Below are 27991 nucleotides of genomic sequence, written 5' to 3' on the forward strand. Positions count from 1 at the left end.
TTGTAGAAACTCATACATTTATTTTTATTTCCCTGAAGACTGTTCAGAAAAAGAGTCAGACAGAAAAATAGGTTTAAGAGGCTCAAATGTTTGCTGCTCCGTTGTCTTTGAGGTCTTGAGATCATCATACAGCACCATCACATCAGTCACTAAGGAATCCAGCAGCCCATAGACCTGAAAGAGAGAGCAGAGGCTAGCAAAGACCCTCCCTAGGAGCTGATAAGCCACTATTGAAAAGGAAATATATAGTGCAGACAAGGAGGGACAGCTACCCCAGGAGGACTATAGAAGGTGAAATGAACCCTTGAGGGTCTTGTTTTTAACAAATCACTGTATGCTTGGCTTGTTCTGACTAAAATCAACAAGAACCTAATGAATTCTATTCCCACTTGTTTAAATCCTCTTCTGTTTTTTGTTAAGGAAAGTAAGTTTTTATGAGTGTATTATTATTATATATTTTTCCATTTCCACTTATTTTTAAGTTTCAAACTTTTTTCAGATTTAAATTTTTTCTAATTTATTTCAATATAACATTAACTTTAATGTTAATTGAAATGTATGGCATACAAATAAACTAACAATTGCATACATTGCCATGTATGAATAGAATACCAACTCTTACCAATTTAATATTTCATCCATATGAACATTTCCCTCTTTCACTTTCTTTGTATTTGTGTGTGCACACACAGAGACCAGAGTTCCCACTGTTTGCTCAACTATCCCTTTACTGCTGGACAACTGTTTATTTCCTATTGTTACTATTGCAAGCAGCATTTGATGAACATCACTGTACCAATTCTTCATGCTGTGTCTTGAGGTATTTTTCCAAAAGTGGGACTACATATTCAAAGGCTATAAAAGGGGAACTAAGGGAAGGGAATGTATTTTTATTAAGCATCTGTCAGGTGGCCAGGCACTTTACAAATACTACCACATTTAATCCTCATGATAACACTAGTAGTGATTTGTTATTATGACTCCCACTTTATAGCTAAGGAAACAGAGGCAGACACAAGTTAAGTGACTTGCCCAGCTGGGATCATCCAGCCAGTTAGTATCTGAAGATAGATTTGCACTCAGGTCATCCTGACTCCAGGCCCAGTATTCTGTGCCCATCTGGATACCTAGTTGGAATGTTTTATCTCTCTCTCTCTCTCTCTCTCTCTCTCTCTCTCTCTCTCTCTCTCTCTCCCTTTCCCTTTCTTTCCTTCTCACCTCTCTCCCATTTTCTTTTCTCTCCCCTTTTCTCTCTCCTTTCTTGCCCCCATTTCTGTCAATATCTTTCCATCTCTACTCAGATCCCCTCCACACACACATACACACATACCACACCTTTTCCTTATTTTTCCAAATCCCCACTAACATGGGCACACTCATTTTTCCGGTCCAGGTAACCTACTGACTACCCTCTACTTAACAAGGAGAACACACATTAAAGGTAATAAACTGTCTCTTCCAGACTTACCAGGGACCTTCAGGCTTACCCAGCACTGCCCACTGAGGATACTTGAGTATAAACTGATGCTGAGCTTGTAGCATGTCTGTCTTGCTAATCTTCTTCCCTGAGGACCACTTGTCTTCCCCATGAAATCCAAGAATTGGTTGAAAGGTCTCACTTGACCAAGAGGCAGAGCCCAGGACTCACCTGCCTGGCTCATCTCCTCTATGGTAGGCATGAGTTCAGCACCTAAGACCTTCTCTAAGCCCTTCCCAACACTAAAGAGATAATCTCCTCAACCAGAGGAGTAGGTGAAGAGGTAGAGCTGATCTCACTGAGGATGGCTGGGAAATATCTCAACTAAGCCTCTATAATCAGCAAAGCCCAGGATCTTACATGCTTCATTCAGAATCCCAACAATTCTGAGATGCAAGCTCCCTAAGGTCAAGGCTCCCTTACTTAACCACTGCTCCATAGCTCCCATGCCAGCCCCATCCCTCCCAAGCCCCTACCCACTCAACCCTGCCCTTCCATTATGCTCTTTGAAACTCTCTAATAGTAGCAAACTGTCCTTCATAGTAGATCTACTCCCCCTTACCCCATCCCAGAAATTACTTTGTACATGGTTTTGCATTTCATTTTCTAGCTACATGTATTTCCCCCTTACACCCTGATCAACAGAATGCAATCTCTTGGATGGCAGAGCCTGTTTTGTGCTTTTGCCTTTTTTTAATTTCCTAGAGTGTGGCACAGAACTTTGTATATAGTAGATACTTTACAAGTGCCTGTTGAATCCAGTGGAATCTTGTCTTTACCCTCACCTCCAAAGGTCATATCTAGAGGACCTAGAAGAGTGTGGGGGTAGGAAAAGACCTAGTTTAAGTTCTGATTTTCAAGTTAGAAAAAAGATCTATCACTGTCCAATACTTTAACAATCCTCATTTTCTAGACAAATCCAACCAAATTTATGATGGTATTCTAAGAAATGGTATTATTATGAGAAAGCAGACTCTCCAAAGGCAATGGAAAAGGGTAAAGAAAAAGACAACACAAGAAGAAGAAATGGCATAGAGAGGCAGATACCAGAGAGAGGAAGTCCTGCCTGCCTGCCTTTGCCAACCTCACCTCAATGTAAAGTCTCTGATTATATTTCTCTTGGATTAGAGGATCCACTGATTCAAAGGGGGAGACCATCTTTTCAGGAATGAATTCATCCACAATTGGAGTTTCTTTCCCATCCCGACTTGGAGATTTATTTATCTTCTGTGTTTCCCTTCCTTTGTGCTTCTTGCTGTTGGAACGATCCTGGAAAAAAGCAGCCAGAATTTTGTTAAGATAAAAAAATAAAAAATAAAAAGGGTTATCTCAGCAGTCTCTCAGAGAATGGTGGTGGTGATGGAGGCACTGGGTAAGGCACTGCCATCTTCCCCAACCAGTTTGTTCCCCTAGGTCAAAAGCTCCATGAAGTTCTACAACTCACATCTCTTCCTGGTGACTTTGCAGCTCCTTTCTTCTCCTCTTTTTCTTTTCCACTGATCTGCTTCTTTTCCTGTGCTGCATGTTTCCGGTCCTCTTTTCCAATTTTCCCAGATGGTTTTGCTTCTACTACAGAGGAAATACTCCTGTTACATCCTTCTGCTTCTCTACACAGTTTCCTAGGGGGGCACTAACTCTAAATCTGAAGGGTTATTTCCTGCTTAGGGGTATAGGATTTCTGTGGTAAAGAAACTGGATAAAAAAAAAAAAACTACTTCTGTAGCACCGATCTGCAAAATATCTCAAATTTGTTCTAAATGAGAATTCTTTTTCAAAATGTCCTTTGATGACTTTTTGTTTGAATATTACCTTCTTTTTTGAGTCTGTCACTTCTTCTCCTACCTAGGTGAAGATACAGAATCAATTCTTTTTTTGCAGCAGAGGGGAGGCAATCAGGGTTAAGTGATTTGCCTAGGATTCACACAGCAAGAACTCAGATCCTCCTAATTCAAGAACTGGTGCTCTATCCACTGCACCAATTAGATTCCACCATGATCAGTTCTTAAAACAAAGGAGAACTTTAGTGGGCCTCCATAACCTACATTTAACTACCAGGAAGGATTCTTATAGCATGAGAAATTAACCTAGGTCTTGAACTTGACTGAGATAATCTATTTTCCCCTCCTCCTCCACTGCTCTCAAAGGGCATTCTTTTTGGCTTGTGCTTCAAAAAGCCAATTGGCTGGCTGAGTGGGTTGAATGGAGTCAGGAAGAGTACTCTTGAGTTTAAATCTGGCCTCAGACACTTAGTAACTGTGTGATCCTGGGCAAGTCCCTGAACCCTGTTTGTTTTTTTTCCTCATCTGTAAAAAGAGCTGGAGAAGGAAATGGCAAACCACTCCAGTATCTTTGCCAGTCACAAAGGATCAGACATGCCTGAATTGACTAAATAACAACAAAAACCAACAAGGCAAACCAGAAAGTATGTTGGCTTTAATTTTATTTATCAGTAGGTCCATCTCTTCCTTTCTCTATAAAATGAGGGAGTCAGATTAGATGAATTCTGGGGTCCCTCCTAGCTGGGTAATGCCAGGATCCCCCCAGATGGGAGATGAATTGTTCTAGTCCACATTTATCCCTAAACCCAACTGGGATTCACCTACAGAGAGAATAAAAATCCTGGGGACCAGAATGCAGATGACTGGGGGACAACATGGTGCCAATCATATCTTACCTTGTTCTTCGAGGATGTCCATATAAACAGTATCCCTCTCAGGCAGGCCTAACAGGGACTTTAGCCACATGGAATGGCTCACCAGACCATCAATTACATCACGCCACAGCTGGAAACTACAGAACAAATCAATTCATCTTTCAGGAGGCTAGAATGTGTTGGGGAGACCCTGGAGGAGCAGCAGCCTTCTTCCTGCCCGAATCTAGGGCAGAAGGCACCACTTAATTTTTTTTAGATTTTTCAAGGCAATGGGGCTAAGTGGCTTGCCCAAGGCCACACGGCTAGCTAATTATTAAGTGTCTGAGGCCGGATTTGAACCCAGGTACTCCTGACTCCAAGGCTGGTGCTCTATTCACTGCACCATCCAAGACACCACTTTATAGCAGCAGTCAGGTCCAATTCATTGTAGCTAACTGGAAAGAGCAGGCAATTCAAAGATGCTAGGGGGCAGTTAGGAATCCTAGTCCATCCATAACTCCATTGTGCAACTGACTTCAACTTTTGAGCAGAAATCTGCTTAATGCTGGCCCAAGAGACCACTGAAATGTGGACAGGAGGGGCTTGATTTAACTAGTCACCAAGCATCTTCCAAAAATGTACCTGTAAAGAAGTTCTTTAGCTCCCAGAGGACCTGTACTAGCTTTGGCCACAGAGCAAAGGGTCAGACCTTGCTCTGCACATTCTCACATAAGGAACTGGGGGTACATTTTTCTCAGTTTCATTGCTGTTCAGTCATTTCAGTCATGTCTAACTCTTGTGGCCCCCATTGGGGTTTTTCTTGGCAAAGATACTTGAGTGGTTTGCCATTTCCTTCTTTAGCTCGCTTGACAGATGAGGAAACTGAAGCAAACAGGGTTAGGTAATTTGCTCAGGGTCACAGAACTGGTTAGTGTCTGAGGATGGATTTGAACTCATGTTTTTCTGACTCCACTCTAACCATTATACCATCTAACTGTCCATTTTCTCATAGTACCCTGCCCCTCACAACAGATGATCCCAGTTGAGTAGGCTAGGCTCTCATTTCCCAAACTTACCTGAGAAGGGAATGTTTGAAGAGGAAAAAGATAGACCATAGCTGCTTTGGTGGTCCCAAGAATTGGAGGTTAAAGGATAAAAATAAAGAATTGTTTCAATGAATAATTCTGTGGGCAGGAAATTTTGCCATCTGGATTTGGTCATGTTTCCTCAATAAAGCTATCAGGTCATTTAAAAAGCTTGGCCTAGGGCAGCTAGGTGGTACAGTGGATAGAGACCCAGCCCTGGAATCAGGAGGACCTGAGTTCAGATTTGGACTCAGACACTTAATAATTACCTAGCTGTGTGACCTTGGGCAAGTCACTTAACCCCACTGCCTTGTAAAAAAACAAAAAAAAAAACCCTTAGCCTGTCCTCAGTTTAGAAATAAATGTAGCACTACATGAAACATGGTGAATCTGCTCACCCTGTCTCATTCTCCTTTTATTCCTCTCTTAGTCAAAAAACAAAGAATCAACCCTAGAATGGTGTCCTATTATAACCACTCAGCAAACACCAGAAGATCAGGTTGGTAAATAAGGCAGCCAGTGACAAGGACAAATGTTTCTGTTAGCCACCCTATGTTGAAGGGGTTAGACCCCTGACCCAGACCTCGGGAGGGAGCTCTCTACCACAAGTAAGAAAAGGGAAGGAAATTTTTCCTGTGGAAAGACAAATGAAATACCACTAGGCACATTTCCCCAGGACAGAATTGGGGACATGTCAATGAATAAATGAAATATATACAAAAATATTCTTAGCAGCATTTTTTTGTCATGGAAAAAAAAAAGAGAAGTGGGTTGCCACTGACTGACACTTGCTGAATAAACAGAAGATGAAATGGATTATTACTGTACTGTAAGAAGCAATGAATATGAGGGATCCAACGTGGGGAAATTTGTGAGAAGTAATGCAGAGAGAAGCAAGCAGAACAAGGAGAAAAATATGTACACAATAACAACTGACATTCATCTAGAGCTTTAAATTCTGACTTGGGACCTCCTCACAACAGCCTTTTGAGGTAGGTAGTAGTTGTGTTCTTCTCATTCTAGAGAGAGGAAACCAAATCTCAGAGAAGTCAAATGGTTTGCCCAGGGTCACCTAGAGTAAATAAGCATCACGGGTGAGAAGTGAACCACTGTCTATAAATGCAGGCCTCTTGCTCTGCAAAAGGTGCAACAAACCAACTTTCCAGGGCAGCTGGGTTAAGATTAATGACAGGGATCAATCCTGGCCCTGGAGAACAGAGAAAGAAAATTATCCCCCCCACTTGGTAGAGAAGAGAAAGCCAAGGAGGGTTGACTACTGCTTCTACTTCTGCCAGTTACTTTTTTTTTAGGTTTTTTTTTTTTTTGCAAGGCAAATAGGGTTAAGTGGCTTGCCCAAGGCCACACAGCTAGGTAATTATTAAATGTCTGAGACCAGATTTGAACCCAGGTACTCTTGACTCCAGGGCCAGTGCTTTATCCACTTCACCACCTAGCTGCCCCTGCCAGTTCCTTTTTAATTCACTGGTTAGTTTTGCTTAACTTTGCTTTTTCTTTGTTAAAAGCAGGGTTCCCTTACAGGAGTGGATTACTGGGGAACATATGGGATGGGTATCAATCAAACTTTTTTTAAAGCTGGGGTGATTTCTGCTAGGAAGGAGGGTGGGGACCTCATACCACAGCTGGTACATGAGGTCAGACTGCAGTGGCTTCTGCTCTGTGCACAGCTCCAGGGCCCCCTTGTTGAGCCTGTGAAGGGCTTCTTCTCGCTGCTGCTCTTCAGGGAGTTCCAGCACTGCCTGAGGGGTTCAAAAGGACAGAACCTCTGCCTGAGTCCTGGAGGTCCCAGGTTGGAGGCACAGGACATGGTGAATGTTGACTGCACCAGACAAAGGAAGGAGTCTCTCATTGGGACCCTGCTTGGAGAGGTTTGGTTCTCTCTGGGCCCTAAGGAGAGATGGAGGGGCTCTTGGGAGGGATGCTCTGCCTCCCAGGCACCCACTACCACCACCAGGAGACAGTTACACCTTTGGTGGTATCCCAGGAATCTGTCTTCAGAAATGCTCAAAGCTTGGCAAGCTGAGTCAACAGTTCCAGGAGAACGTCCACATCATACTGGACTATAACAAGAGCCAAATTTCAAGCCCAGGATCTGCCAGTGACTGTGGGATGTAGATCATCAGGTCCCCTCTCTGGGATCAGTTTCTTTCTCTGTGAAATGAAAGTTTCCCCACATACTGTCTATGGTCCCAAACAATTCAGATGTCTGCACCTGTGCCATCTGGTTGCCCTCATATCCCACCTGTGAAGGGGATGGCTGGAGCATGTGCCTCCCCAGAGCCTTTCACAACAATGGGGACTCTCCCTCTTCCCGTCTGGGAAACCTCTGGTCCCTATATTGACACTCTTTTAAGCTCTTTTGGTGTCCATCCTGTCCATTTTTAGGCCAATACCTTTTTGAAATCATCTACACAGAGATTCCACTTGGGGTACTCAGGAGCCCCTGTGTCCAACATCTCCGGCACCTCTGCAGTCTGCTTGTCTAGGTCCTTATGGATTTTTATCTCCTTGGATATACTGTGCCTCTGGGGCTCTTCTGAGGGCTTAGAATCTTTCCTGGTTGCCTTTGGGGACTTGATTTCCCCTAAAATGTTCTTCATCCTTTCCCATAAAGGAGTCTTATCAGAGCCCACTGGGAACTTTAGGACTACTGGTTCCTCCTCCTCGGGGACTGGTGAAGCTGCTTTCTCCTCAGGGTGGGTCGGTGGAGATGGGACCATGTATTCATTCCATAATTCATGGAGATCTTGAACCACTTGATGTTGATAATGTAGCTGTAAGAGCAATGGAGAATGACACAAAGGGTCAGAGCTCAAGAACTAGGAAGGAGCCCATTTACCCCTTGTTGCTAACTCATTAGGCATTCTGTTGCCTGGAAGTCTCCCTAGTACTTTCTCCTTGAAGATGGTTGCAGGTAAGCCCTGTACCTGAGGGTTTTTGTAGGAGAACAGATCTTCCTCAGTGAGGTAGGCATCTACTGGGGATTCAGGTCGCTCCACGGGCCAGATCCCTCCCAGCAGCTCATTCAGCAAGTCCTCCACAACAGTGACAGCTTCATGAGAAGACAGTTTTACCTGAGGAAACAAAAGAGAAGCCCTAGCACTCAGGGTTTTTGTTTTCTGTTTATCTATCCTCCAGACCTTTCATAAACCACTTCAGGGCAGATGCTTCAGGAGTAAAATCCCACTAACAAAACTCAACCCTCTGAGGTTTAAGCCTCTCTACCCCTTCCCTCCAGTCTCCGCAGCTGCTTTCTGATGCCTTCCCTAACACACATAAGTTTCCTAAACCTTAGAACAAAACAATAACAAACCCTTGAGCACAATTTGCATGCTAACCTCCCTCCTGATATACATGGCCATCACTTCCATAGGGAGTCTGCAATATGTAGGAAAAGGAGCTTTGGGAAGACACTAGTGAACACTCATCAGTCCTTTCTATCAACCAGCTAGAAATAACAAGTCCAATGGCATAAATGCTAGGACACTTAGCATGGCAAGAGCATCATAGTTCATATCTTCCATCATAATTCAATTAAGTGGGTTTTTTCCCTGATTCTTTCAAGCCCAGCCTAACTACTTTCAGATTCTAACAGGCTATGATAATACTTCAATACTGTGCAGGGTGAAATAACTTAAACTTGGTCCTTAAAAAATTACTTTTGCTGGGCAATACATAGAAAGACCCTGGTCTTGGGGCAGAAGGAGCTAGTTCAAATCTCATCACTGACATTTATGACTTTATGACCTTGGGCAAAAGGAATTTTCTGTTAGATAAAAGTGGTAGCTTGTTTGTGAAGATCATCCTCTATGGGCTGGGGGTAATAGGATCACTATGAACATCAGCCAGTAATCTGTACAACCTCCTCCACAGTTGCCAGGCTCTAGGTCTCTTACCTCCAGTGAGTCTCTATCTTTCTTCCAAATGTCTTGACTCAGAGCAACACCCCGCAGAGTGACATGCAGCATAGCTCCCCCTAACAGGATTGGGTGGGTTCCAAACTCCCAGTACTCCCTGAAGATCCCTGCATTTGCAGACTTGAAGAAGAAGGTGTACTCCTTTGTTTCCCCAGGAAGAATCACACCTGAACAGAACAGGGTCTTAAAGTCTCCCCAAAATCCAAGTTAGCCAAGCCCAGAAACTGGACCTCTAGATCTAGCACTCCCCTCCACCTCTTGAAGGTGTGTGTATGGGAGGGAGGGGGCATCTCATTCCCCTTAAGATTCAAATCCAGTCTCCTAAAGGAGAATTTCAATTCTACCTACACCAAGTCAGCTCTGGTTTGGTATATTCTTTATGCCAGGTCAGATTCAGGGAAGCAGGACAATTAATACACCTTGGCTTTTTTCAGGGATATGCTTAAGGTCAGAACCTGACTGGGCCAGGAAGACCAAGACCACTTTCTTATATACCTTCCTTGGTGTTAAAGTAAAACCGTTGCCATCCGCTCTCCTTAAACTCTTCAAAGGTTTCCGGCTGTCGGAGCCGCCTCCAATCATACCAAATAGCTGCAGTGCCATTATTAACAACTGTTAAGACAGAAGATGTTTTCTCCCTTTCCATGGTCTCAAAGGTCAAACGGACAGCAATGCCAATTGGTCTCTATGGGAGAGAAGGGGACATTGAAGCTGATCTGCTCGCCCCTGGAGGACTCTACTCTCAAATGAAGCAATGGGAGGCTATAAAAATGAAATCTTAATGGTGACTTTCCAGGATTTGTCACTGACAAAAATGAAGAAACAAAGTGGATTTTAGTCTGTGGCTAGAAATCCTGAAATTAATGCTAATGACCATTTCCCACCTGTGAGAATTCTTTAGTTCCTGGAGGATATTATGAAATCTTTACCCCTTTAGAGATATTTGTTTAGGGAGGGCTGATGTAAAAGCTTGCTTAGAGGTAAAGCAGCAGGTGAGAACAGGGTGTGGTGGGGTAGTGGAAGGGGGGGATAGTGAAAAGAGCCCAGGGGTCAGAATCCAAGGACCTGGATTGGAATCTGTGCTCTGTGGTTCACTACTTGCCAGGCCTTAAACAAATCACTTGATTTCCTTGTCTGGAAAATGAGCAGATTGGATTAGATCCAAGTTCCCTTCCAGATTGAAAGCTATGATTTTAAGGTCCAGGGAGTCCCTTAGTCTTCTGATTTTGTTCCTGTTCGAGTTAGTCCTGTTGCCATTTTTGGATGGAGGCTAAACATATGGTCAGACTAAATTAAAATGGGGCATTGCTATCACCATGTGAGTTTATTAAAGTCACCTTCAGTGTAGTCCTTTTCCCTGTGCTAGGCTATAGTGAAAACCTCATTTTGGATTTAAAGGAACACCAAGGTAGACAGGGTTTACCTCTCCTGATGGTAGGCTACTATCGATCCAGCATGCTGGTTTTCCACAGAATAGCAAAGAAGGACCAAGAAAAGGCATGGGAACTACATCAGGATAGTCAGCTAAGGAATCACTGGAAGACAAACCAAGAACATAAGGATACTGATGTTCTTCTGTAGAACCCAGAGAAAGAACAACCAGGGGCATGTAGATCAGGACAAAATTAGATGATATTGAGAGATATTGAAGAAGACACAGCATCCTCATCATCAACATGCATTTAATAAGTGTTTGCTAAGCCAGGCCCCATGATAAATAATGGTGATAGCTAGATAGTGTGGGACAAACCCTTAAATTGGAGTCAGAAAGTGCTAAATCCAATTCAAACCTCAAGATATTCCCTGGCTAGCACTTAACCTTTGCCTGTCCCAGTTGCCTTATTTGGAAAATGGGTATAATAATAACTTCCCACTAAGGTTATTATGAAAATAAAATACAATAATAATAAAGATATGAAAAGCACTATATTTTAAATGCTATTATGAGACAACAAGAGGTAAAAATATATTCCCTGCCCTCAAGGAGTTCACATTCTAATGGGAGAAACCATATGCAAATAACTATGTCCATATAAGATTATAAATGTAATCTCAGGGGCGGCTAGGTGGCACAGTGGATAAAGCACCAGCCCTGGAGTCAAGAGTACCTGGGTTCAAATCTGGTCTCAGACACTTAATAATTACCTAGCTGTGTGGCCTTGGGCAAGCCACTTAACCCCATTTGCCTTGCAAAAAAAAATGTAATCTCTGAGGAGAGGTACTAGTATGGGGAGGACCAGCAGGAGATGGGATTCAAGTTGAGTCTTGAAGAAAGTCAGGGACACTGGAAGGAAAAGATCAAGAAGAAAAGCAAGGGAAAAGACCACTGGGTCAGAAGATGGAGACTGGCAAAAAGAGGTCAATATAACTAGGCCATAGAGTACATGGAAGGGAGTGAAATGGCAGAAAAGCTGAAAGAAACCAGATTTTCAAGGGTTTTAAAAAGCCAGACATAGAAAACTCCCCAAGTATCCAAATCCTCAAACTATAGAATCATTGATTATATACAAAATGAGATTTGATAATTATTCCTCATGATAAGTGGAGAAATGTTCAAGATAATCATCCTGCAGAATACATTAGGGTAAGAGAGATGACTGAAAGAGAAACTTGAAAAAGGTCAGACTAAGAAATGATGGCTACTAGAGAGAGTTAGTGGGGTGGGCTGGCCCTGAACACAAATAAAAATATCAGAAGAGAGTACTACTCTGGAATGCAGACAAGGATACATGAGATGTCCCACAATGGATATCATTTACCCTCCCCTGACCTTAAATCCAACTCACGAAATCTCTTCATTAGATGTACTTTCCTTTACATCTTTAAAGACTGGAAAGTGCTGGGCAGATACAGATGAGAAAGGATGTCCTTTACCAACCACTTCAAGGCCATCAATGTCCTTAATTCAAAAGGGAAAAAAATAGGAAAGGGAAATATGTTCACCTTTTATAAAATGACATAAGTATTTCAAAGGAGCTTCATACTGAGGAGGTTACAAAAGGTCCAATAACATTACCGGCTGGTTAAAATCCAACTCCTTCAAGATGGACTCTAGTTCCTTTCGTCGGTCCATCAAAAAGAGACTTTTATCCCAGGGGAAACGGAACCAAGGTTCCTTCATAGTCGGCAGTCCTGGAGAACAAGCCATGTCATTCAGTTCATGGCAGATCAACCTATTCCTTTTCACCCACTTTCCCCTACTAAAGAGTTCCATTATCTCAGTAGAATCTCTAAGAAAACTACCTTCACCGAATGCTAGTTAAAGTTATTTTTCTTACCTGACTCCATCTGAATGCTCTGGGGTTTTCCTACATGAAGGATGGGCTGTCGAGAGCTACGAGGCCACTGAGTCACCAGACCTGTTAGTTGATCTCCAATATATTCAGGCTGGCACCAGAAATCACAGTCAACTTCAGAGCCCTGGTAAATTAAGAACTGATTGGACTCCTCCCAATTCAAAATAGTACCAATATGGGGAGTCCAGAAAGTCAAGAACATCTGATATAAAGCAAACAGGACCTCTCTCTGATGAAACAGTACCCCTTGTGATGTCATCAGAAAATCTTTCATGTTTTTCCTCCAGGGATATGGAGTTTTGACTTTTACAGAGACTCCTGAGAGATCTAATATTTGGGACAGATACAGAATTATCAGGATCCAAAAGAGTACCCTTTGGGGACTACCTCCACACCAACCAACCACACTGGCCTATTGGTTCTCCCCTGCTGTCCTTTGCTCTCTTTATCTCTTCTCTTACATTTTCTAGCTTCTTTGAAGACTATTTGAAATGCTGCATCCAACTCTATGCTTCTGGATACAGAAACTGACTTCACAAAAGTGCTGAGTTTCTGCAAAGTGCTCTGTCACCTCACTTCACACACTTTAAATGGCATTGCACAGTCACCCCAATACCCATCAACCACTCCAAACCAATTCAGTCTGCATTTAAGCACCTACTATGTATTTCCAAACTCTTACATTTTAGTAAGAAAGTTACATTTTTATTATCAAATGAGATAGCTGTAAAGCCCTCAGCAAATCATTTCTTTGGATGTGCTTTTCTTGATATCTTTAAGGTCTGGGATATGCTGTGCAGAGACTGATAAGAAAGAATATTTAGAAAAGTTCCTAGGAAAGGGCCTGGCACACAGCAGGGACTTCCCCTTTTGGATGTCTGAAGTTCATTGACCTAAATGTGTAAATGAAAATTTGAGTGAGTTCTTGGAAAAGGGAGAAAATCTTGCTTTTTTTCTTTTTGATGGAGAATGTCCCTAAAGTTATGATAATTCAGCCTGAGCCACTTAATTCAGAGTGCTCCCCCTGCTCCTGACTTTTTAAGCTGTCTATCTATTAAAAAGATCTTACTATGTGCACAGATATATGTCAAGCACCAGAGATTCAAAGATGAATTGAAAAAAGTCCTGGTCTTCCTCAAGGAATGTAAATTGCCCAGAGATAATACAATATGTAAATAGAGAAGGACTAAGGACCTTTTAAGGAGAGACAGCACACTGACCACCAGGACTCAGCAAAGGCTTCCCATAGGAAATATTGGATAGGACCAGTTAATAGGTATTGGGGGTGGGTGGGGGAGGGCAAGGCAGCAATGATGTCTGATAAGAGCCTTTGAGGACACTGGAGAATGTAAGAGATGGTGGTAAGGACAGAGAGTGCTCCAGACATGAGGGACCACCTGGACAAAAGCAGGGACAGTCAAGCCATTTTGGCTGGAATACAAACCATAAGGAGAGTGATATGGAGTGAACCTAAAAAAGGTATTTATGGAGTTAGGTTATAAAGAACTGTAAATGCCAAACTAAGAAGTTTTTAATTTAACCTAGGAACAAGAATGAGCCACCCAAGGGTCTAGTACCAATTCAAGTTCAATATTACAAATGAATACTACCTAAATCACTCCCCACACTCTCTCCTTCTTTGCCGCCTTTGATAAGACTAACACCTCTCCTTGGACTCTTGATCTTCTTTCCACTGGTAGGCTACTGGGAGTTTATCACTTTTATTATTCCCCTCTCAAATCTCCATTTTCTCTTCTATAGGCTCTTTCTCTGCTGATGACAATGCATCCAGGTCTCTTCTATCCTTAAAAATCTTTACTTACCCTGCCAAACGCTCAAGTCCTGATCCCAAATTTCTCTTCACATTGAGAGCTGAACTCCTTAAAAAATGCCCTCTGCTATAGTGGTCCCCCTTCCTTGTCTTCCATTCTGATCTCAAACCCTCATAGTCTGGCAGCTAAGTTCAAAATATGCCAAGAATGCTCTCTCTGAGTTAATTGCTAGAGTCTATGGTCTTTTCTCTGTTCCTCTTCTTGAGGACCTCTTTCTTTGCAGCTTCTAATGCTGCCTAGAGACTCTCCTATCTCAGATTTCAAGATGTTGTTATAGGTTTAACCTATCCAATTACAGCCTCCTTTAAAGGATCAATAATAATATCCTGTCCTTTAATCACAGGGGATTTTTTTTTTGATGGAGAATGTCCCTTCCAGGATCTGTACTGGGATCTTCTCTATACCCTCTCTTTTGGGGATTTCATCCACTCTTTTGGGTTCAATTATCTCTATGAAGATGACACTCAAATCTATATGGCCTATAATAGCTCTCCTAAATTCTAGTCCAAAATCTCCAAAATAACTTCTGGATAACCTATTAGCATCTTGAACTCATCATGGTCAAAATGGATAACTTTATTGTTCCCCACCCTCTAAGCCTGTCTCTCTCACAAAATTTCCTGTGGGAGAGCATCATAACTTTAGAGGTCAACTTCAACTCTTTCCTCTTCCTTTCTAGCTAAATCTTAACAATTCTACCTCCACCTCTCTCCTCTCTACCCATACAACCATACATTACCTCACTACTAAATAATAGTAATTGCCCCTTAACTGACTTCTCTTCTACTCTCTCCCTGGTCCTATACGTGTTCCTAAAGTTCAAGTTTATGCCATTCCCCTGCTCAAGGCTCTTCAGTGGTCTATAGGTTAAAAAACAAATTCTTCAGCTTGGGACTTAAATCCCTTCTCTATCTGATTCCAAACTACTTTTCTAAGTTTATTTCACATTTTGCTTCATTCTCCATTCTAAATTCTATCCAAACTGGGTACCTTGCTCTTCCTAAACTCAAAATCCATTTCCCACAACCAATGCATTGATACAAGCTGTTTCCATGTCTGGAATGCTTTTCTTTTTCACCTTCACCTCTTAGAATCTTTAACTTCCTTCAAGCCTGAACTCAGGTACCAAAGTCTAAATCTAATTAGTGGTTCTCTCTCTCTCTCTCTCTCTCTCTCTCTCTCTCTCTCTCTCTCTCTCTCTCTCTCTCTCTGTTTTTTGGTTTTGTCTCTGTAACTCCAGTACTTGTTACAGTGCCTTATACATGGTAGATACTTTTTGAATCATTTCCAACTCTCCATGATTCCATTTGAAGTTTTCCTGGCAAAGATTCTGGTTTGCCATTTCCTTCTCCAGTTAATTTGACAAATGAGGAAACTGAGGCATATAGGGTTAAGTGACTTGCTCAGGGTCACACAGCTAGTAAGTATCTGAAGTCACATCTGAACTCAGGTCTTCCTGATTCCAGATCTAGTGCTCTAGCTACTGCACCACCTACCTGACCCATAGTTGATATTTAACAAATGCTTATTGCTTTTGTTTAGAAGAGGTTCCTTGGGGCGGCTAGGTGGCACAGTGGATAAAGCACTGGCCCTGGAGTCAGGAGTACCTGGGTTCAAATCCGGTCTCAGACACTTAATAATTACCTAGCTGTGTGGCCTTGGGCAAGCCACTTAACCCCATTTGCCTTAAAAAAACCTAAACAAATAAAAATTAAAAAAAAGAGGTTCCTTGAATATTCCAAAGTTTGCAATGGAGCAAGGTTTTTTTTTCTACCATATGAAATTATTTACCCTGATAGTTAATCTTTTTTCCTTAAAAAAAAATGAACCATGCAAATTAGAAATAAAAAGTGAGGGATGTCTCTTCTCACCTTCCCACAACGTAAAATAGAAAGGGAACGCTCAATCAGAGATCGTTCTTCCTGTATCCGTCTGAAGTTTTCCCCTGTATTCATCAGGAGCTCATTCACCGGTTTTTTCAGATGTTCTATTGACAGATAAAGATGTGTCACACCTTCTTCCATAATTTCCCAGCCCCATGTCTCCTTAATCTTGCCTTTCCTCCATGGTCAGAACAAATGACTGTAAATACCTTACGTGGACAAGTTAGTGCATTTATCAGACTCATGAAAGAGACAGATCTAGGTGTGCTGATATGTTTTTAAAATGGTCTTTTAAGTTTAACTTGCATGATTATAATTTTCTCCATAATTTTCTTAAATCTAGACCATTAACAAGACAGGAGGTCAAACACTAATTTGTAGATTTACAACATGTAAATGCTCACAATGAAAATTAACAAGTAGGAGACCTGAGCTGGTTCTGGAAACTCCTGGACAGATCCCAGCAATAGAAGTAGCCAACTCATCCCAGAGCCAAAGGATTTGGATGAGAGGTAGAAGAGAGGATATCATTATCATCAGAATTAGTATCACCAATAATAATAATAATAGCTTATAATTATATCCCACTTTATAGTTTATAAAGCACTTTAGATTGTGGTCATTATGATCATCACCAACCCCTGGAAGTTAGCTGGTAGAGATATTATTATCCCCCTTTTACAGAGAAGTAAGCCGAGGCTCAGAGGAGTTGAGTGCCTTGCCCAAGACAGCATGGTTAATCAAGGGCAGAGGCCAGGGCCTTTTCAACAGCCAGCAGTGGTCTTCCAGATAGCTGGGCAAGAGGTCAGTATAGCAGTAGACAGGTTCAGGTTCAAGGCTCCCAGACTTTACTTACCACTTAGAGTCTCTTGTTGCTTCTTCCTCAGATTCATATGGCGTTTCCAGTTATTCAGAGATTTATGCTGAGAAGGTGGTAGCCAGAGATCTATCTTCTCTTTTTGGGATCGTTTCTTTGACTTATCTGGTGCTACAATAATGGCACTGTCCATTTCTGTGGTGTCTGGGATCATTTCAGCCAACTGGAGTACAGAAGAGACAGAAGGGTCTCCCTGCTTTTACCCACCACTACCATGGATGTGGGACTGTCCTAGAGATCAGCAGGAATTTTCATAGAGATCAGTCTATTAAAAATACATACCCCCTTGGACAAGAAATGGTCAGTTCTTCCTGTATGACAGAATAGAGTTAGCACTGCCCTTATTCAAAGTGTCTCTCTGCTATATAGAACTGTAAGCAGGGATGTTCTGGAAAATGTTTAACAACAGATTCCCCAAAGGGAAGAGATTAACATTTTCTATACCAATTTCTTAAGTCTAGTCAACCAATATATCAATTTGTAGCTTTGAGGTATAAAAGTTTGCCACTTAAAATTTAACAATGGTCTCTCTCTCAAGCAATTTAATCATGGGATCTCTCAAGCCAGTTCAAGCTGGCTCCAGCAAGCCCATGACCACAAGTCTGAAATATCTGCCACTTGAAAATGATTTCATCCTAAAAATGTCTTAGGGAGGAAGATAAAAGCCTCTAGTGATTTCTCATACTTACACGGTTTTTTACCATCATACCTCAAAGTTTCCTCGGGCAATTGCTATTCTCTTGAGGTCATAGAGAGTTCCCAAAATCTTGTGGGGGAGAATCTGTTCTTTGCCATCGGAGCTTTCCTCTGCTGGCCCTAGTAAAAAAGAAAAAGGAGGAATAAAATTCCTGTTGTTGCTGAAAATTCCTCCTCATCAAGAGCATCTCGACATTGACCTTTTTCACACAGGAGATTTCTGAAGAGTCCCTGCTATTTGAGGATGACCTATGCATTTGGAGCAGGGATAAATTCTGGTCTTACCAGAGTAATCCAAGGGCTTTGTGGCTGCTTCAGGAGTAGCTGGGCGAGCTACTAAATGATGCACCAATTTCTTGACCTTTGGGATTTTATGCTTTCGAATGAAAACTTGATGGGTAACAGTTTTCTCCTCCAAAGCAGGAGGTCGGGGAACATGTTGCTAAAGAAACAAGAGAATTTCATGAGATCAGAAAAAGAACATACACACATAAACCAGACTGTCTACTCTTATCTACTTTTCTTCCTCAAGGGAACTATCAGGGACTGAAAAATCAATTGCTCCAATTCTTCTTGATCTTCCTTAAAAAATATATGAGGAACAGAGTTGACAGTGAAACCCTAGTGGAAGAAGGAAATAATAAAACTCTGTACCATCTGACAAATTCAGATGGAAAGAAGATGCTTTTTCATGAACCTCAGAATTAGGAATGAGCAGATCAATCCAAGTCTTAGTGATTTGGAGCAAGTTCTTAAATGCATTGGTCACCAATGAAATGGAGACAACAATGATGAAGATGAAAAGCCTCTAAAGTTCCTTGTAGAGATGAAGAGAAAATTAATGAGTTTTTTCTATCACTTTGAGTCTCAGAAGGAAATGTAACATATGATCACATTTAACTTCATTTTCTTTTCCTTACATGGGAAGTGTCTTACAAGAATCTCAAATGTTAACATATACAATTTAGGAATTCTAAACGATAAGTACCTGTGTGTAATCTGTCTTTCCCTTAAGGCAGATGAGTCATAATGACAACAACATGGGGGCCAAGGATGATTGTGGATGTGGTTCAGTTTTTAAAAATGTCACTCACCACATAGAGTATGGGGGGAAAACGTGCTGAAAAAAGATGCTACTGTTGGTAGTCTAGAGCAACAGCTCACCAGGAGTAATCCCCACCTTTTTTAAGTCCTCAAGCTTAATGGCCAAAGCCAGGATATCATCTCCTTGCAGGACATTGCTGACAGGTTCGGGTTCCTCCTGGATGGGAGGAGTGACGAGTTCAGTGACCTTTGCACGTTTCTTATCTGGAAGGCAAAAGACTGTTTGCAAACATTTTTACATATTGCTGCTAAAGGAAAGAACTGTATTAGGTTCTGTGGAGGAAAGGACAAATTCTTCGTGTGCTAATAACAGAAGCCTAACTGGTGTGGTCTGGGAGCCTTCCCCCACTTCCATTCCACTACTCACTCCTCATATTCTATAATTTGGCTCTTTCAAGGCTCATCAATGACTTCCTGATCATTGAGTCCAATGGCCTGGCAGATTGCAACTCAAATGTTTGTCCACAGGCTGGTTGATATAGTTAAAAGGGACTTTGAAACTAAAAAAGAAATTCTTGGCTTCCTTTATAGCATGTTATTGTTGTTGTTCCATCATATTCAACCTTTTGTGATCCTTATTGGGGTTTTGGCAAAAATACTGGAATGGTTTGCCATTTCCTTCTGTAGCACTTTTTCCAAATGAGAAAACTGAGGTAAAGAGGGTTCAGTATCTTGCCCAGAGTTATCCAGGAAGTGTTTGAGGTCAGATTTGAACACTGGAAGAAGAGTCTTCCTGATTCCAAGACTAATGTAATAACTATTGTGCCACTCAAGTGACCTAAATGTTACATATGATGTTGCAAACCAAATTACCATTTTGGTTTCCTTGAGACAGAACCTGCCTGCTTGTCCCTAGAGTAACTTCTCTGTCTCCTCTGTTACCTCTTTTTCCTGACTCTTTTGATATAGGAATCCTGAAAGGTCCTATCCTCAACCCTTTTCTTTTTCTTTAACTACTCCCATAGCTTTAATTACTGACTCTGCAGATCACCCCCAAACCCTAACACTAGCCTTGACCTCTTTTCCACATGTCTACTGGTTAACTCTCTTTAAACTCCCTCCTGGAATATAAAATGTAAAATGTCTAAAACTGAACTCATCACCTTTTCTCCAAAACATGCTCATCTTCTTGCCTCCCATTTCTGTAAATGGACATACAGTTCTTCTAGTCACCCTTGTTCATAATCTTAGAGTCCTTTTTGATTTTCTCTTCTTTGTGCCTGTATCCCACGCCCAAATCTTATGGATTCTGTCTCCATAATTTCTCTTGATTCTGTCTGCCCCTTTCTAAAGAAAGGAGGCTGGAAAGGATAGAGCATTAAACTTGGGGTCAAAAAAACCCTTTTTGAATCTTGCCTCAAACACTTGCTATTTGTGTGATCTTGGGCAATTCAGCCTCTTTGAGTCTCAGGTCCTTGATCTGTAAAATGAGAAAGCACTTATTTCACAGGGATGTTTGTTAGGAAATAAGGAAATTATACATGTGAAACACTATCTACCTAAGTGCCACCACCAATCTCTTTCATATCTTCATTATCATCTTACCTAAATATTGCAATTATTTCTCTGCCCCTAGTCCCTCTCATATCAACTCTATAAATCATTGCCTAATATTCTTAATGCACAAGTCTAAACATGAAGTTAAATGTGATCATATGTTATATCTATGTAGGAATTTCCTTCTGAGACTACAAGTGATAGAAAGAAACTCATTAATATGCTCAAAGACCTTCAATTGCTACTCTCTGTACTTGTTCTGGTCCATATCTTATCTAGGTAAGAACTAGGAAGACAGTTATTTGCCCAAAGACCTATCAATGTAATCAATAGAGCTTAAAACTATGGAGAGAGAAGATGCATGCCCAGATAGAAATGTTAAGATATGCACTAAGAGAGAAAAATTCATGCATTCTTTCCAATATTTTTACCAAGTGGGGAGAAATGGTCAATACTCTGGAATGCAAAACTGGCTCCCAAAATGTATTAATATGATTAATCTAACAGCATGGAATTGAGGGTAGGTCAAGTCAAATCAACATGCCTTTAGTAAGCATTTACTATGTATTAGGCCCTGGGCCAAGTGCTGAGACAACCAAGAGGCTTACACTCTAAATGAAGAAGACAACATATTAAAGGAAATTGAAAGAATTGGGGGGCGGGAACAAGGAGAGGGAAAATAGATAAGGTTTGGGAGAGGGCATGGTAGAGGAAATCCAGAAAGTCAGGAGTGCAATCAGAAAAAAATGAAGATATAGCTGATTTGAGCATTCTCCTTTAAAATGTATTTTCAAGGAGAAATCAGCCAATCAGAGAAAAAAGTTGCAGGGCAACTGGGGGAGAGAAGTTTTAAGAAACCAATTCACCCAATAATGTGAAGGTAATTAACATAGAAAGGACTCAGAATTCTAATAGATTCATTGACAGATGGCAACTTCAATAGACTGTGGGCTAAGCTTCACTCCTATTGGCTCTTAATGAATTTGTCAGGCAAGCACAACATGTAGACTCTGCTTCTTTGGTATAAGAAAGGGATGAAATGATCTCCAAGTTCCCTTCTACTTTTTAATTTATAAGTCTATGATCAAATCAATGACCAATTTAATGGATCAAATTAGTAATCAAAGGTTGGGGATCAAATTAACATGACAGTCATATATAAGATATATAGGGGGAGCAGGGATAAGAGATTAGCTTTAGGGAAAAGAATTAGAAGATGGTAATTTTCCAGGTCAGGGGTAAAATGGACCTGAAAAGGGGTAGGGTAGTAGTAGGAGTAGAAAACAGAGATATGGGATCTTACAGCTATTATGGAGTTAGATTTATAAGATTAAGCAATTAGGAGCTAATAGAAATAGTAGCTAAGGAAGACCACAAATTTTTTTAACTTAAGTGGGAAATCACTGGTGCCATTAACAGAAATAGTCAAATCTGGAAGAGAAGTGTATATCTAACAGGAGGTTGGAAATATGGTATGGATGCTAAGGAAAACAATCAGTGCTGGAGACCAATTTAGAAAGCATTCACATAGAAGTTATGATGTGGGAATAGATGAGATCTTCAGGGACAAGAATATCTATAGCAAGAAGCATTATAAACACAGGACCTTAAAGAGCCAGAAAAAGTAACAGGAGTAGTTAGAGAGGAAAATTGTAATGGCCCCATATCAGAGAACCCAAAGGAGGTGGGAAGTTCAAGAAAAAACTAGTATTAAAAGGTGTGAAGAAATAAAAAAAGGATGACAAAGTGTTTTAATTCTGATGACTAGGATTTGTTCAGCAATGAAAAAAACCATCTCAGCAGAATTATGGAAGTGGAAGTTATAGATTGACTGCTGAAAAAATATTTTTGTCTTGCTTTGACTTTTTTTATAAATAAAAATAATATTTTATATAGAAGATATATTTGCTTTGTTGCATAATATATAGTGTATGTATATACATATATAGATATACAATCTATAATACACACATACAAACAACAGTGTATCCTCTCTATTATGCATTATATTATAGTGTGTATTATAAAATAACTTACATTATTACATATTATATTATTTTAGTCTATGTAACATATTATCTATATAATTTCTATTACCTTTCTCTATATCTTTGTATCCCTAGTGTTCAGCAAAGTTTAAAGAGAGTAAAAAATTCAATAAATGTTTGTGGAATGAATGCATGCTTTGCTATTTTGTTGTCGCTGCTGTTGTTAAGTCATTTCAGTAGCATCTGACTCTTTGTGACTCTGAGGTTTTCCTAGCAAAGACACTGGAATGATTTGCTATTTACTTTTCCAGCTCATTTTTACAGATAAGGACACTGAGGAAAACAGGGTTAAGTGACTTGCCCAGGGTCACACAGGTAGGAAATATCTGAAGTCAGATTTGAACTCCAGGTCTAATACTTCATCCACTTTGCCGCCTAGTGGTTTTGCTATTTTTACTCACCTTATCTGGAAAACTTAGTCCTTTTCCTTCTAACCAACTAAATCCTCATCATCTTTCAAAACCAAACAGATAGAGATGAGCAAAACCAGAAGAACACTGTATACCGTAACAGCAACTTGGGGTTGATAGTCGATCTTAATGGACTTGCTCATTCCATCTGTACAACAATTAGGGTCAATTTTGGGGTATTTGCGATGGAGAAAACCATCTGTATCCAGAGAAAGAATTGTGGAGTTTGAACAAAGACAAAAAACTATTACCTTTAGTTTTTTAAAAAGTTATCTTATTATGTAATTTTGCTATCTCTTATTTTTTTTTTCTTAAGGATATGATTTCTCTCTCAACACATTCAATTTAGATCAATGTATAGCATGGAAACAATGTGAAGACTAACAGACTGCCTTCTGTGAGGGGCGGGAGGGAAGCAAGATAGGGGAAAATTGTAAAATTCAAAATAAATTAATTAAAAAACCCAACAGATAGTAGGAGAGAAGAGACTTCAGTCCTCTCTACTTAAAATATATACAGTCAGAGCTAGAAGAGATCTTAAAAGTCAACTAGTCAATCAGAGTCAATCAATAAATACTTAATATAAACTTATGTGAGGTACCAGACATTCAAAGACACAATCCAAACAGTCCCTGACTTCTTACAATATAAGAGAAGAGACAATATGTACATTTATAGTAATGTGTACAATATACATGAAGCAGATATAAAAGAACTTGGAGAGAAACCTTTTCATTTTTTTAGGGAAGAACCTGAGTCACAGAAAGGGAAATATGGCTTGAAAAAGATTTCTCAGCTCTTAACAAAGTCATGTCTAACCTAGAACCCAGGCTCACTGAGAACCATTGCAATAATCTTCCAGTGAATTAAAAAACAACAACAACAGCAACAACAAAGTGTGTGCCTATTAAATGCAAGGCATGGAAAATAGAAACAAGGAGTTTATATTGTACTTGAAAGGAAGAGAGGAAGAATGACACATGTAGGCTGACAAGTTTAGTTCAAGGCAGGTAGTGATCAAATAATATCCCCAGAACTTTTGAAGTAGGAGAAGGAAATAAAGATAATAAGAGGTGATATTTATATATAATACATGCTATGTCCCAAACACTGGGCTAAGAACTTTACCATTATTGTCTTATTTGATAAAGCAACTCTAAGGTAGGTTTATTTCAGTTTTTACAGAGGAGGAAACTGAGGCAGGTGGTGGTTAAATGACTTGTCCAAATTCCCACAGCTATTAAGCAACAGAGGCAGTCCCAGCAATTTCTCTCAAGACTACCCAGATAGAGCTGTTTGCCCAGGAAGAAAACACTTTTAGCTGAGGGGTTCAGAGAAGGTTCCAAAGAGAAACTGAAGATGAACCTTGAAGGAAGATGAAGAGATCTGAAAGACAAGTGTGTAGAGAGAGTGAATTCCAGAAAATAGGGTTGACCTATACAATGGCAGAAGGGGGAAGATGAGGCAGTTAAGTGGCACAGTGGACAGAATACTGAAAATATCTGAATTCAAATTTGATCTCAGATGCTTTGCATTTGTGCAATCCTGGACAAGTCACTTAACCTTTGATTGCTTCAGTTTCTTCAAATATAAAATGAAGATGATAGTAATAGTGCCTATCCCTTAGGGTTGTTGTGAGGATCAAGTAAAATAAATTTTCCAAAAAAAAAAGTATTTAGCACAGGTCCTGTAATCAAGAGGACCTGAGTTCCAGTTCAGACTCAGATACCTGATACTTACTAGCTGGGCAAGTCCCTTACTAGTTTTTCCTCTGAGGGAGTCCATTCCCAATTGCCTTGCCAAAAAACAGAAAGACAAACAACCAAACACTTAACATAAAATCCAACATATAGTTGCTGCTCCAGAAGTGCTATGGATGATGGGAATGAGGGAAGAGGCCAATGATAAGGAGCCCTGTTTGGCTGGCCCAGCAAGTGAATGAAGGGGTCCAAGGGAAATCAACCTGGAAAGGCAGGTCAGAACCAGACTGCAGAGTGTTTTCAATGCCAAGCTAAGGAGCATGGGTAATATCATATAGGAAACATGATATTTTAGAGAAATAGTTTAAATTTTAAAGAACATGTTCTCATTGGATATTTTAATGAATAGGAGTGTCATGGAACAGATTTATGTATTATAAAGTTTACTCCAGCATCAGTATGGATGATGCTAAAGAGTAGATGCAAAAGAGATCAATTAGGTTATTACAATCAACCAATAGGCATTTATTAAGCCCTTTGTGTGAGTGAGGCTCTGTGATAAGCATTGGAGATATTATTTTTTAAAAAAAGAAAAAAGATAGTCCTTTGCCCGATTTCACATTAAAATAGGGAAGAGAGCTTGTAAGGAACAAGAGACATAAAAGATCTATGGAAGAAAATCTCACACTAGAAATTAGGGGAACTAGAAAAGGCATCCTGAAGGAGGGAGGATTTGAGCTGACCCAAACTGTGAAGGGCTTGAAATGTTAGACAACCACATATTTTATCCTTGAGGTAACAGTTAATCATTGTGGTTTGTGGGGAGGGAGGTGACAAGGACAGATCTACACTTTTAAAAAATCTCTCTGACTGCTGAGTAAAAGATGGATCATCATGTCTTTGAAGCAAGGAGACCAAGAAGGAAATGACTACAGTAGTGCAGGTGAGAAGTGGTGATGATGATGATGATGATGATGATAATAATAATAATCTACATAATACTAAACACTTTACAATGATCTCATTTGATCCCCATAACAATCTTGTGAATAAGTTCTATTATTATTATTATCATCCTATTTTATAGATGAGGAAACTGAGGTTAAATGTTTTGCTCAGAGTCTCTCAGCTAGTATCTGAGTCCAGATTTGAATTTAGGTCTTCCTGATTCAAGGTTCCTGTCCTCTATCAATGGTCTCACCTAGCTGCCCCAACTGAGATGGTAGCTCACTTTGAGTTAAAGAGAGTAGGGGACTGGTAGGACAGATGTGAATTTGAAAAAAACACAAGATCAGGTTATAATTTAAGTATATGGGGTAAGATTGTGGAGGTAAGAATGAAAGCAAGGTTGCCAACTTGAGTGAGTGGCAGGATGGTGATTTCCCTAAAGTAATAGGGAAGTTTAGAAGGCAGAAGTATGATGGGGACACAAAGAAAGGTAATTACATGGCCCCTTTTGATGAAGGAGCTCAGTCTATTGGAGACAACATGCAAACAACTACCTACAGTAGTAAACCCTCACAGTGGCAAAAAGAGAATGAGTTCTGTTTTAGACATCCTTAAACTTGAGGTGCCTAATGCCTATGAAATGTTCAGAAGTCCAAAAGGCAACTGGAGCTCAGGAGAGGGACTTGCATTGGAAAGAGAGCTATAAGAGTCATCTACCTAGAGTTTCTAACTGAACCTAAAGGAACTGGTACAATTATAAAGTAAGATAGTAGAGAGGGGAGTTAGAAGAGGGTCCAGGTGCCTTGGAAGAAACCTATGGTCATTGGGGTAATTAGATGTAGATGGATGTCTTGATAAAGACTTGAATGAACTAGTGATGAGCTGCTTTCCAAGTAGCTGTCCTCAGGTCTGCAGAGGTCCAGAGGAGAAAGGGTAATGACTTTAGTGTCTCCTCCATAGACTAGGAATCACTGGAACCTGTCTGGTTTCAGTGACCACTGTACAAACACCCAGGGATTCAGTGCCAAATACCCTTTTCCTGGTTTTTCCTGCCCTTCACTGAATTCTCCTGTATCAGAGAAGACCACATTCAAACAATGTCATATTTTCTTCTCTCTCTCCCTGAAAATACTGGCCTTCTGCAGAGGGAGGAGTCTATGCATATTTCAGAGTCCCGAGTTACTTCTGACCTTCCTATCTCGGATCCCCCAATACCCCTCCAATATCTTACCTCCTAACTAGTTTTAATTTTATCTCCCCAATAACACTTGCACCACCCAAAATAGTACCTCCAATCGCAGTTAACTTTTGGTACTTGTAACCTCCAATTTTAATCTTTGCAACAACACTTAAACTTCTCATCTCAGGTTCCCAAATTATCTCCTATTGTACCTCCAAACAGAACCTACAGGAGTTTCTCAAGCTAGCAAAGAAACTGCAACTCCCCAATTACAGGCTCCCTATTATGCATACTGCCATCTTGAGCGCTCCCTTCCAAGCATGTGCGCTAAGAAGCACTTGAACATCTCATCTCAGGCACCCAGAATGGGACATGTTGGAATCAAAAATCCACAGCATCAGAAAAATTGTAAAACTCAAAATAAATAAAATCTTTCTTTAAAAAAAAAAGAAAGAAATACACAGCATCTGAACCCTCTATCTCAGAACCCTAAGAAAATATGTCTCCACCACCAATCCCAGTCATCCAGCAGGGGCACCCCCCAAACTTACAGTACTTGCAGCCCCAATCTCGTACATGAACCCCCAAGCATGCACATACCCATGTCGGGCATCCACAGTATCTGTATTTCTAGCCTCAAAACACCTCCCGTGTGTATGTCATCTCACAAACTCAAAGCAGCTGCACCCTACATCTCGGGCAGCCAGCACGGGCATCTCAGAAACGCACAGCACCAGTCCCATTCTTAGCTCAGGCTCCCATAGGTGCACCCCCAAGTATGTGTCCCGTTTCGGGCACTCTTCCTCCAGGGTGTGCATCCCCAGCCTCAAGCCCTCCAAAACTGCACGTCCAGTCCCAGGTCCCCAGGATGTGCACCCCCAAGTCAAGCCCTTAGGGCACCACATCTCCCGAAGGACTCGAGGCATTACCCAGGGGAGTTCGGGTCCGCAGTTCCTTCTTATGAGACTTCATGGCTGCGTTACCCCCCTCGCCTACTCTTGACCCCGGCCCCAGACCACGCCCTAATTTCCTAGCTTTTGGTCCTCCAGCCCAGACAGAGCTCGCGCCTGCGTTCCTGAGTCTAGTCAAGCGCCGCCGTCGCCCTGGCAACCACGGCCTCCATGACAACCCCCCTCCCCCCACCCCAAACATCCTCCTGGCATCCTCACCGTACTGCCGCAACACGGATGGCTTCACCAGCCTCCTGGAGCTCCCAGACCGGCCCACCAGCGACCCCGATCGGCCCGCCAGCGGGCCGCCCAGCCTGCCCACCAGCAGGACCACGCCGCCCGGGAACCTTGGCTTGGAACCGTCGGCCCTGCGCCCCAACTCAGCCTCCGAGGCCCGTCACCCAACAAGCCGCGCGGATGGGGCGCCCATGGCCGGGCTGG

The 27991-nt window shown here is 41.2% G+C and overlaps 1 protein-coding gene across 2 annotated transcripts; it reads right to left on the minus strand.

Annotated features, from left to right (window-relative positions):
- Positions 1-27658, minus strand: MYCBPAP (MYCBP associated protein). 2 transcript variants are annotated; one of them, XM_074223747.1, is made up of 19 exons: positions 27530-27658; positions 18894-19021; positions 17999-18155; positions 17727-17833; positions 16997-17180; positions 16129-16244; positions 12408-12549; positions 12146-12261; positions 11916-12028; positions 10553-10664; positions 9625-9814; positions 9109-9296; positions 8140-8286; positions 7606-7986; positions 6830-6951; positions 4152-4267; positions 2922-3046; positions 2567-2746; positions 1-174 (listed from the first exon to the last, which is right to left on the minus strand). In XM_074223747.1, exons 1-19 carry the CDS (start codon positions 27570-27572, stop codon positions 25-27), a joined length of 2817 nt encoding a protein of 938 aa, XP_074079848.1. In that variant the 5' UTR covers positions 27573-27658; the 3' UTR covers positions 1-24. The 2 variants fall into 2 exon arrangements, with proteins under 2 accessions (XP_074079848.1, XP_074079849.1); XM_074223748.1 differs by lacking the exons at positions 1-174; positions 4152-4267 and having other exon boundaries at positions 2662-2746.
- Positions 27659-27991: the final 333 nt, after the last annotated feature.

This window comes from Macrotis lagotis, chromosome 2 (genome assembly GCF_037893015.1).
Source record: "Macrotis lagotis isolate mMagLag1 chromosome 2, bilby.v1.9.chrom.fasta, whole genome shotgun sequence".
NCBI classification, from domain to species: domain Eukaryota; kingdom Metazoa; phylum Chordata; class Mammalia; order Peramelemorphia; family Peramelidae; genus Macrotis; species Macrotis lagotis.